At 52.3% G+C, this 12,061-nt stretch overlaps 1 protein-coding gene across 1 annotated transcript in view; it reads right to left on the bottom strand.

Moving 5' to 3' along the window:
* Positions 1 to 12,061, bottom strand: part of CNTN3 (contactin 3 (plasmacytoma associated)) — a 90,316-nt gene that overhangs the window by 10,398 nt on the left and 67,857 nt on the right. The window contains exons 11-17 of the mRNA XM_014534931.1: positions 8,553 to 8,680; positions 7,661 to 7,836; positions 6,649 to 6,676; positions 4,820 to 4,978; positions 4,574 to 4,723; positions 2,840 to 2,910; positions 1,369 to 1,603 (exon numbers count right to left, since the gene is read on the bottom strand). Coding sequence (XP_014390417.1) covers positions 1,369 to 1,603; positions 2,840 to 2,910; positions 4,574 to 4,723; positions 4,820 to 4,978; positions 6,649 to 6,676; positions 7,661 to 7,836; positions 8,553 to 8,680 — 947 coding nt within the window. The remainder of the gene's footprint in view (positions 1 to 1,368; positions 1,604 to 2,839; positions 2,911 to 4,573; positions 4,724 to 4,819; positions 4,979 to 6,648; positions 6,677 to 7,660; positions 7,837 to 8,552; positions 8,681 to 12,061) is intronic.

The raw sequence follows: 12,061 nt of genomic DNA, 5'->3' as shown, positions 1-12,061 counted from the left end.
GAGCTCCCTGGTTGACTGCCATCCCTCCCAGGGACCCCAGACCAGCCCTTGTCCTGAAAACCCCAGCAGTGCTTGCAAATGGGGTCTGGCTGTGAATATGTAAAAGCTCTTTCTTTTGCAAAGATGTTTGTGATACATGTTTGCTTTCTACTCAGCAGAAAAGGAGAGGATAAGAGGGGTGGGGTAGGAAGAAAACCTGGGTGACTTTATGCTTTCAGGCAGGGCAGCTCAGGCTACCTGGGGGAACTGGCTGCAGAGGAGACCCTGTGAAATCTGTTTCCTGAGCTCAGAACGGTGCAGAGCAGAGGCCCCGGGTCAAAATCCTGGCTCAGGGCGTCTGCATGGGTTTGGGCCCATTTCCTCATTTCTTTCATCAAGCTTCCCTTTCCTCGTGTGTAAATGAGAAATCATAACCGCACCCGTAGGTCTCTCCTCCCTGGAACACTGCACCGAGGCAACGCCGGCCGAGGGGAGCACTGGACACCTGTGAACTCAGGAGATAGGGCTCCGCGGCTCCTGACCTATGACCCCGCCATGTCACAGGGGTCTCCTCCGTCAGCGTCAGCTTTATTCTCTAAGCAGGGACAGTGTCTGGGGGGCAGGAGGGCATAAAGAAAGGCCGAGCCACGGGATGGGGCCCCGTCCCGGTGGGATGTGATGCACTGGGCCACAGCTCGAAGCGGCACCATCACACCTCCCCACGGTCATGCCCTGGCCGCCCCTCCGGTGGGTCAACTTGCTCGGTCCTGGGAACCTGTGACCCTGGAGACGAGGGCATTTCCAGGAGAACATAGGGAATGGTCTTTTTTCTTTAATCCTCACCTGAGGATATGTTTACTGATGTTAGAGAGAGAAGGGGAGGGGGAGAGAGAGAGAGAAGGAAAGAGAGAAATGTCGATGTGAGAAACATCGATCGCGCCCCAAGCAGGGAGAATGGTCTTTTTTCTTTAATCCTCACCTGAGGATATGCTTACTGATGTTAGAGAGAGAAGGGGAGGGGGAGAGGGAGAGAGGGAGAGAGAAACGTCGATGTGAGAGAGAAACATCTATCGCTCCCCAAGCAGGGGCCGAACCTGAAACCTGGGTATGTGCCCTGATCAGGAACTGAACCTGCGCGCGGGACGAGAGGAAGCGGTCACAGCTGGGACTCAGGATGTCCCCACAAACAGGCCTGTGACCGGCTGTGACGTCCGCTCACCATCGGCCGAGTCTCCTTGTCACGTGGGCACCTCACCATGCCCCCCGCCCCCTCCCCCCGACCATGGCTCGGTGAAGAACTGTATCTGAGGCCACAGAGAACTCCCAAACCGGGCCGGGGCCGCGGCTGGGGCTCGGGCTGGACCCGGAGCACAATCGCCGTGTGTGTACCTTCCTCTGCCGAGAACACGGTGGCCACGGGGCTGAACGGGCCTTCGCCCTTGTTGTTGTAAACGCCCACTTTCACTTGGTACGGCGCGAAGGGCACGATGCTCTCGTTCCTGAACACGTATCGTGGGGCGTCGGGGGACGTGACCACGGTCTGGATCCAGGTGGTGACTCCCAGGGGGCGGAAGGCGACGACGTACCCAAAGCCCTCGCCATTCTGCAGCTCCTCGGGGACCGGCTGTGACAGAGAGAACTCGGGTCACCTAGGGGACCAAGGCTGGGTGCGTGCCGCTGCCAGCCCGGCCTGCAGGGGGCGCACCAGGGAGGAATCCACACAGTATTGCCTGGGTGCTAAGCTAAGGGGAAGCACAGGGGGACCCATGTGGGAACTTTCATTCTGAAATTTTCCAAAGCTGTTCATGTGTTTGAGCATGATGTTTTCTGCCTGAGTTCTGAATGATGATGATAATAAGAATGATGATGGTAATAACAATAATAGTAAGTGGAACAAACACATCTCCTATGCCAAATAAGTATCACCTTATCCCTCATGTTGACTTCAGGAACAGAAACCACACATGGACATGACAATTAAGTACAAAACCGTAAAACTAGAAAAACGGGAAATAAAAACACGCACCCACTCAAAGCTGCATTTGGGTCACATCAAAAACTCCTACTCCCATCCCATCACGATCTCGACTTTTAACGTTGTTCAACGTCTTTAAATCGTAGACACAATGCTAGTGCTTCTGCTTTAAATGTGCTCATTAAAACTGTTCCTAACTATGACATCCAGCAGCAGCTGAGAGGAGGGCCAGGCAGCCAGCACCTGCGGCGTCAGGGGCGCATCCCAGGGGGGTCCCTCACCAGCGAGGGCACAGCTGCTCCGGATGCCGCACGGGCAGCTGGGAGTCAGCAGCCAGGACCGGACTCTCCCCCTGGGTTCCCCAGCCCGATAACCTCGGGCAAATTATTTAATGACTCTACGCCTTAGTGTTCTGTCTGTAAAATGTCACAACGATGCAATTTTTAAAAATATGAAAAATGCTAGGCCCAGTGATTAGCTGGCCTGAGCTTTAAAAGCATTAGCCTCCTGGCTGGCGTGGCTCAGTGGTTGAGCAATGACCTATGAACCAGGAGGTCACCGTTCGATTTCCTGTCACGGCACATGCCCGGGTTGCCGGCTCCATCCCCAGTAGGGGGTGTGCAGGAGTCAGTCAATAGATGATGTTTTCTCTCATCAATATTTCCATCTTTCTCTCCCTTCCTCTCTGAAATTAATAAAAATGTATTTTTTTAAAAAGCACTGGCTGCCAACAGGACCCCAAAAACCCCTTAGCACCCCTCCAGGCCCCGAGGACTGTGAGAACAGCAAGATCCCAGCACCAGCCCCCCAGGAGCCCCCCACTTGAGGCCCCAAGGATTGTGGGAACAGCAGGGCCCTGAAGGGAGATGCGACCCAGGCACTCACCTCCCAAGTTATCACCAGTTCGGACCGGCTTCCGCCTCCCCCACTGACCTCGGAAGGAGGCACTTCAGGGACTGTGAGGTTAGAGAGACAGAGGTGAAACCCTATCTGCCTTTGGCAACGTGTGCCTGAAAGAAGTCGCGATCTTGCTCGTTTTCCATAATTGACATAATCTGATCTCAGGCACATTTTGCACACATGTGTCTGCATATATGCAACATACCTCTCCATGTATGTACGCAGTGGGCCCTTGAGCAGCACTTATGCATGTGTTTTTCTCAGTGAACACCTGCCCTGGTTTGGATCTGTGGTCTGGAGTCCGCAATGCACAGAGGCAGAGCCGGCCACACGCACTGACCCACAACGTGCTGGACAGGGGCTGAGCACCTCGTATTTATTCACAGGGGTCCTGGCACCAACCCCAGGGGACACTGAGCTACAACTTCAGTTTCTGAGAGTCTGACTGTCAAATGTATGAGCATCAGTGCCCCTAACCCCCACCTTGTTCAAGGGTAAGCTGCCTATATCTTTGGGGGGAATCGGTACATAATTTACATTTGTATGAAATGATCAAGGTTTCAATCTGTAAGAAAAAAAGTAGACTCAGTCAGAAGGTCTGCAAAACAAGGCCAGTGCTTCACCAGGAATGATAACAGGACGATCATAGAACAGCGGCTTTACATAAAAATGCCCCGCCTGGGAGCCTTGAGGTCCTTTGATGAGCTACTGACCCTCACACAGGCACCAGCTTTCTCTCCTATGCGAGCCGGTGCTGAGAAAGCCCCAGGACATGGCTAGAATACAGGGTCCCTGCAGCTGGTCTCGTTCACAGCGGCACCCACCGCACCCAGGAGGTGCTCGGCCACAGGGGACGCTCCTTAACATGCCAGGTGAGAAAATGAATGAGCACCAGGCAGACGTGGTCCCCATGGCCCACAGCATCCAGGCCTGGCACCCGTGCTATCTACGTTGCCCCGAGTGAGGCAGCATCGTTCAAGTTATGGAAACGGGTGCCATCACTCGGATCCTGGCTTAGAGCCGACATGGACACACGGGCTGTGTTTAAAACAACGTTTTACGGAGTATCGCTTCATATTACAGAATCTGACAGGGAGCCGTTGCGTCCCCTCAGATGCCTCGATCATGGGACAGGATGCACGCTTTTTTATTTTTAGCTGTGACGTCAGGATATTTTCAGAATTGTCAAACAGTCGTATGGTTCACGTGAATCGTTTCCTGAGGTGGGGCGTTCTAGCAATGATTCTCTCCTGGCTGAATCCTTAGGGGCCGAATGTCCCTCCTCGTGCACTGTTTGAACTCATTCGGGGGCCGGCGGCGGAGCGAGGTTTCCTGGCCGCCGGCTCCGAGTCATCATTATCCCACAGTCTGTCGGGGCTCCTTACAAATGAAAACAGCACTTCCCTGCTAACAGGGTGACGAGGTCAGCGAGTAATTATCACCTTAAGTGACAACACCAGATCCACTCAACATGCATTAGTGGACGCCGACAATGCCCTGGACGCTGGACATGCCAGAGTACATCTGAGGCACATTCAAGGGAGTCTTTCTGACAAGTGCCGTACGGCCAGTCCTGCCATTAAAGACGGGGGCTCATTGCACCGATGGGTCACTGAGGCCGGTCCCCTGCTGGCCGGGAGACCAAGGCCGAGGGGAATGCAAGCTCGCACCCAGGGAAACCTGCCAACCCGCTCGTTACTCAGGAAACGGAACACTAACCTGCCTCTTCAGTTCTTACTTTTTCTGAGGGCAAACTGGGTTCTCCACCTCCGATTCTGTTGCTGGCTACAACCCGAAATTCGTACTCCACCCATGGGTTTAACTCGACTACAGTGGCAGTGTGTGTATTCCCATCAATGACCTCGGGCACTACAAAGAGCAAGTCAGAGAGGTCAGAGTCTGCGTGGCTCGGGGTCGACTGGCAATCCACGGACAGGTACCCACGGCATCGGCCTGACCCCTTACCTGTCCTGGCGGCCTGCCAGCCCACGGAGAAAGGGGTCCTCGCCTGGACGGAATAGGAGGTGATGGGGCTGTGGTTGTCGGTGCCTTCTGTCCAGGACACCTGGGCTGTTGTGTCTGTAATCTCTTCCACCTGCACGTTTCCTGGTGGCCCGGGGGAACCTGGGAAGGCAAGCAAGAGGAGCTAGGCCGTACTCGCCACCCTCTTTTTCCGAAGGGAAGAGCATGCCACATGAGCACTTTAATACCGCCAGAATCCTGATTTCAAAGGCACTTACAGAAAAGGCCATTTACCTGTAATAACCACCCCCCCCCTTCTGTTGTTAGGCCTTAAATCTGACGGTGAGGCAGTCATTCCGCAATCGGGATGCCTCACAGCGGCACATGACGCCTGCTTTTGAGGCCCCAGTTCAGAAGGATGTCTGCACTTTTTCAAAATCAATGTACTTTGCTTTGGGCAGGGTTCCCACTCCTGCCACCACTGGGCACATCTCAGTTGTCTCAGAAGGTCCTCTGGGCTGCTGTGCTCTGGGAGACATGCGGGTCATTTCAGCCCAACAGCAAATCAGCACCTTGGAGAGCAGCTCAGGTCCCCTAGGCCCGTGGTCGGCAAACGGCGGCTCTCGAGCCACATGGGGCTCTTTGGCCCCTTGAGTGTGGCTCTTCCTAAGCCTTAGGAGTGCCTTAATGAAGTTAATAACAGTGTACCTACCTATATAGTTTAAGTTTAAAAAGTTTGGCTCTCAAAAGAAACTTCAATCGTTGTACTGTTGATATTTGGCTCTGCTGACTAGTGAGTTTGCCGACCACTGCCGAAGGCATTCAGGATGACACTGATTCTTCTGGAGTTTCCATACACATGCACACACAAGTACACACATACACACACACAACACACATACACGTCTACACGCACCACACGCGCACGTGTGCACACACGCGCGCGTACATGCACACACATATGCACAAGTGTGTGCATGCACATGCATGCACACACGACAATTCCCTTTCATATTAAACTCGATCACTGACTTCACTACATGCTCACAGCACATCAGCTGAGCAGTTGCTGTGCTAAAGCTATACGGAGGGTGGAGTTGAAATTTTTACTTTTGAATTTGCGAATGATGAAGTTGTCCCCACTACATAGACTTAAGGTAGATTTGGTTTCAGAACTCACCGACTGTTTGTCAGATGTGCTTCTTACCGACCTCGCATAGCATTCAAAAAGGACAAGCAGCCCTGGCCAGTTGCTCCAGTTGGTCACAGGTCCTGGATACACCCAGGTTGTGGTTGGGTCCCTGGTCAGGGCACTGGAAAAAATCCACCAATGAATGCACAAATGGATGGAACAACAAATCGCTGTCCCTCTCACTCTTTTAAAAAATCAATCAATTTTTTTTTATATATAAAGAACAAGCAAGGGCTCCTTAAGGAGTGGATAAAACTACAGTGGAGACACCTCTTACTTAGTTCCTCATCTCAGAATCCAGTACCTGGATTAACTCAGTAATTTTTTAGACCAGTTACTATGTTCTTCTTACCTAAGGTGTCTACAAGTCAAATTATTGAAGTATTGAAGCAAGTGGCGGATTTAATCCTTTAACTTTTATCTTGCAAACTGTAGTCAGATCCCTTTGTTTTTCTTTTGGGTTGAAATAATGCCTGATCTTTCCGGAACTTAACCAAAACTGTCATTTGGCAGGGCCTTTAAACATTTCCATGATAGCATCTAAAAGGGTGAGAAGATTGGAGGACAGTCTTTACATTTCATAGCCAAAATTACCTTGCAAACTATTCCTAATTTTTGGCCAGCATAGTCCTAATTTTACCCTGCGGTTCCACAATCACTGCCAGCTTCTGGAAGAGGAAGGTGAATTAAGTCAGTCCCCCAGGAATCCTCTCAGAAATGCAAATTTTAATAGTTTCCTCCCGGATGGGCTATTTGGCTTCTATTGTTGAAGGCCTTTACTTTAAGCACTGCTAACTGAGGAGGAAAGGGGTCTTGTTCTGAGTAATTATTACATGGGAGTAGTCCTCTTGGCTCCCTAGAATGACATTCTACTTATTGGAGACTGACTGACCTAAATGCCAAACACAAACTAAAGTGCCGAGAAGTTCACTTATATCAATTTGCTTTTCTTTCGCCTTCAGATATAGTGTTTGGGCTAGAAACTCTAACAAAATGTGTTCAATAAAAGGAAAATTCTAAATACAGATAATTATATTATAAGCATTTTTACACTTTACAAATATATACCTTTACGGTTTTGTTAGTATAACATTATCAAGAGAAAAAGTACATGATTACACTTCATGCAGAAAGATCTTCCATTCTTGGGAAAAGGAAGTCCATGTGCTAAGTCAGTGGTTCTCAACCTGTGGGTCGCGACCCCTTTGGCGGTCAAACGACCCTTTCACAGGGGTCGCCTAAGACCATCCTGCATATCAGATATTTACATTACGATTCATAACTGTAGCAACATTACAGTTATGAAGTAGCAACGAAAATAATTTTATGGTTGGGTCACAACACGAGGAACTGTATTTAAGGGGCCAGAAGGTTGAGTACCACTGGTCTAGACAAAGACCTGAATTCCCAAGCGAAGGGATTCCTTTATGAAACTCCATGTTTCCGCTACCTGTCTCTTGTAGGGAGATGGCTTCATGCCTCACGCAGAACCTACACCAAGCAGGGCAGCCGAGTAACCACGGGTGAAGCTCTCAACAGCCTGACTCGGTTAGAACCACTAATGAGGAAACCAGACTTCTGAGGCATTTCCTGAGCATCACACTCGTGCTGCTTTTCGAGTCTACACAGAGCAGGAAGGAAGGGCCACTCACCCCGCCCACCTTCTCCAGGTGAGAGCCGTCCTTCTGGAAGTCGGCGAGCGCCCCGTTGAAGTACCAGGTGAACTCGACGTCCAGCAGGGGGTCGTGCCGCACCTGGCAGGGCAGCACCACGCTCTCGCCCACGGACACGTCCATATTCGATGGTGCCAGCGTTATTCTCGTGGGGTCTGGGGGTGGGGATCAGGTTTTAAGCAAAACGCCAGCGTTTTGTTTCCATGAAAGCGACGTTCCCAGGCCGACTGCTCATCTAGCCTAGAGTGTGCGTGTCCGCCCCGGCTCACCTCCCACACGCCCCCGAGTTTCAGATGGTTTGCAGTGTTCTCCTTCCACTAATTCCCTGCTTTTCATTCCCACTGTTTGTTTTCTTCCGACCTCAGCTAGGAGGCCAGCCTCCCCGGGCAGCATCTTCATCTGTGCTGATGACATGACCCGAGGACCTGCGCACAGTAGGTGCTCTGGATTTTTCTTGAATGAGTACGTCAGGGGTGGGGAACCTTTTTTCTGCCGAGGGCCATGTGGCTACTTATAACATCATTCTCGGGCCATACAAAATTATCCGCTTAAAAATGGGCCTGCTCCATTTGGTCAAACGTTTCATTCACTCACCCCTCATGCCTGGGCAGGGCCAGACCAAATGATTTCATGGGCCCTCTACGGTCCTCGGGCCAGACATTCCCCATAAATGAGCAGAATACATGCACAATGCTAGGTGGCTTTTACGGATATCAACGACCCTTCCGTGTTCATAAACATCTCCAGACACCATCAAGGATATTGAAAAAGACAGAGAGGATCCCAGAGACCTCACAGAGCAGAACAGCGTGACGGAACGCAGGTCACCAGCACAGTGACCCGTGTGCTTCCGCCCGCGTGGGGACCCCACCTGTGACCACCAGGCGCGTGGAGCCACTGGCCATCCCGAACTGGTTTTCTGCGAAGCAGGTGTACGTCCCAGCGTCGGCCTTCGTCACACTGGCGATGCTGAGCCCTCCATCTTTTAGGAAAGAAATTCTAAAGGAAATACAGATTCGACAAGTAAATGTATAGCAGTTCCAAATAAATAGCAATTTTTCTAACAGAAGTGCTGCCTTAAGCTAGTACTTTTGAGGCATTCTTGGAAATAAAGGGAAATGGAAGTTAAGTTTCCATCCCCCGGGAGAGATGACTTAACTGCATTACCGACCTTGCACCTAATTTGGGAGGTTCCAACATCAAGTAAGTGGGGAATATCTTCCACACAGGACTGGCGTGGCCGGTCGCTCGTGCCTTACCCTCATCCATTTGGAGAAAATAAAAAGTGGGCCGAGACCGTTCTCCTTACATTCAGAACAGGACCCAAGAAATAAGGAACCCACTGGCCTTGCATTATGAACCTGGGAGAAGCACATTCAACCCAGGAAAATCCAGATTTTTAAAATATACTTTTATTGATTTCAGAGAGAGGAAGGGAGAGGGAGAGAGAGACACACATCAGTGATGAGAGAGGATCATTGATCGGCTGCCTCCTGCACGCCCCACACTGGGGATCGAGCCCACAACCCGGGCATGTGCCCTGACCGGGAATCGAACCTACCGAAGGGTTCTTCCCTCCCTCCCTCTTGTAGGGGAGGCAGAAAGGAGAAAACTGGCGGAGAAAAGTCTCAAAGGGGGGAGCGTGAGTGTAAGCACGTGACCCACCACGAAGGCTAATCCCAACGGTGGGAGTTTTCTGCCCTGACCCCAAAGAGCACAGCACTGACCCGTAGCTTCCATCCAGAGATGCGACCTGCCATGACTAATATAGAAAAGCGATTTGCTGGAGATGTTCATAAGTGGAGGAAGCGGAGAGAGGATGCCGGGAGGCCTTGGAGACATTTACACGGGAGGCATCGGCCCAGAGTGAGAGGGAGGAGGTGGGACTGGGGGTTCCAGGAAGCTGGGCCCCACCCTGGGAGGTTGGTGAGCGCTGAGACCAGGGACCAATGTCGCTTGTGGAATGACCGAGAGTTCAGCTTACACGGACGCTCTGGCTGGTACCGGAGAACAGCCAGGCAATGACAGCTGTCTTCCTGTGCTGAAAGGGGGTGTGACAGCGGAACTTCCAGGACACACAGGGACCCATTAGGAATGTTGGGAGAACAGGAAATCCCCCAGGCACGAGGCTCAGCAACCCTCACTCCTGACTAGCAAGCCTGCCCCCCAACCCCGCTGGCCACCCTGAGCGAAGGGGCAGCGACCCAGCCAAGGCTGTCATGCAGGAGGCGCACCGACTCCTAGACCAACACACACGCCTCCCAGAGAACGCACACTCCTCAGCGGGAAAGACTGTGAGCTCAGGCTATCTCCTTCCACAGCGGGTTCTTCCAGGAAGTGCTCAGAGGCCCACCGGGCATGTCACGGCAGACACACAGACACCCGTCAGGAAAGGATGGAGGGACTGCTTCCAGCAGCCAGCCTTCCATAACCCACACCGCCCCACAGCGCCCGTGGGTGACACGGCTCCCTAAGCTTTCAGGGCATGCTTTCTGCAAGCGGCCAGGGCCCAGATGCGGGCGGCGCCGGGAGAGGCACCAGAGTTAAATGTGGATTCAAGGGATGAGTGTTCAGCAGGTGGCCGGCTCTCCAGCTCGCCTTGAGGAGCTGGCAGCTCCACACTCTACCTCTACGCCCCCCTTCATTGGTCTCCCCCTTTCGTCGTCAAAGGGGTTATTTCACTTAACCTCGTGCATCTGCGGACGGTTTGGGATGATAAAGGTCATTGCCCTCAGCTGCCCGAGGGCCCAGGCCGCACTTCAGCGATGGCATCTCATGTACGACCCTTCAGAAGCCCTGTTTGTTCAGGAAGTCCACCGTTGTCTTGGCAACACTGACCTGAACTGCGTGGCCACAGCTGAGCATAGGTAATAACACAGTTTGATTAGAGAGGGGAAGAGTGCGGAGCAGGCTGCCTGGGAGCCAGGGTTCCTGCGACCTGGCTGCCCCCGCCGGGTTCGGAGCGTCACTATAGTTGACTCAGTGTGAGCGGAACTGACAGGCTGCCACCGTGCCCCTCGGGAGCGCGTCTCAGAGGGGGCGGGTCACAGGAGGCGGCCAGGACTCGCGGCGGTGCGGAGGCCACACGGAGATGTGGACCCCATCTTCTGAGCACGTTCATGTGGTCCCTTCTCTCCAGGCAGCAGACACCGTCCTCCTCCCGAACTCAGGAGCCGGACCCCCCCACCCCCCTGCCCCGGGGAGGGTCCACGAGACCCCACTGTCCCTCCAGGCCTGGCTCTGAGAATCAGGTGGGCTTTCCCTACACACTCTTCACACACTGTCACATGACACAAGGACCGCAGGAGCGACAGGGAAGGAAGTCCAGCGAGCCCTGCCCTGGGGCTTGAGAAGGGGACCCCGGCGGGGAACAAGGAGCCGGGCTGGAGTGGAAGCCGGTTTTCTTAGGCTGAGAAGAAACTGCAGCCGAGGAAACGGCAGTGAGCACTCAGCTTCCCCCTCCTTCCTTTCCGTGAGAATTCAAAGGCTACACCACGCCCTCGCGTAGTGTCTCTTGATGTAGTTACAACAGTCAGTGTTTCTACTTCCAGAGAAAGAACCTGTTTCTTCTTCAACATATTCGCAGAAAAGAGCAAAGGCAGTCTGCAGTGACGCCACAACTGCATTACCGTGCTTTTCTTTGCATTTTCAGTGAGGGGGTGTCGGGCTGCTCCTGGGATTTGGGGCTTCCGTGGTCTGGGGAGACACACCCAGTAGGTGAAACTGTGATGCTGAGCCTGGATACATAGTAATGTATCAAGTTTGAACAAGAAACTGGTGTGAAGTAGATGCGTTAACCAGCTCTCCCAACCGCAATCATAGCATCGGCAAAGTATTTTAAACGTGGCCTTAACATTCATAATCCATAAAAAGTCATATTTGAAATATAGATTTAACAACCGCATGGTGACCTGCAAATTGTAGCTGATAGGATTTTAGAAACCACTTGAAAGCAGCAATTTCTTTAATGATATTTGGGTGGAATTTATTTATTTAAGGTTTAAATAATGGAAAACTCGATTGTTGTAATAAAAAATTTAGAAAGGTCTTTTCTCATTTCTCATCTCTTTCCATTTGAACCCAGTCTCGTTACTTACTTTTAAGTATCTGGGCAACACGGTGAAAAAGGTTAGTATTAGAAACAACATCGGCCGCTGCCGGGCCCGCGCCGGAGACCACGTGGGAAAGCCGCCAGCGTAGGTGCCTCACATAAACCGCTCCAGTTTTACCTGTGCGACTCGAGGTCAGGAGAGGGGCGTCTGGGCTGGGAGAGAAACGGGCAGGGACAGCGTTGGGAGCCATTTGCCCAAAGGAAACCCTGTCCTTTCCCTGCCGGTCAGGGGAGGCCAGGTGTTCAGCCAACCTCTCGCTAAGAGCGTG

The sequence above is a fragment of the Myotis brandtii genome, unplaced genomic scaffold (genome assembly GCF_000412655.1).
Source record: "Myotis brandtii unplaced genomic scaffold, ASM41265v1 scaffold134, whole genome shotgun sequence".
NCBI classification, from domain to species: Eukaryota; Metazoa; Chordata; class Mammalia; order Chiroptera; family Vespertilionidae; genus Myotis; species Myotis brandtii.
This window is presented reverse-complemented; position numbering and strand designations above follow the sequence as displayed.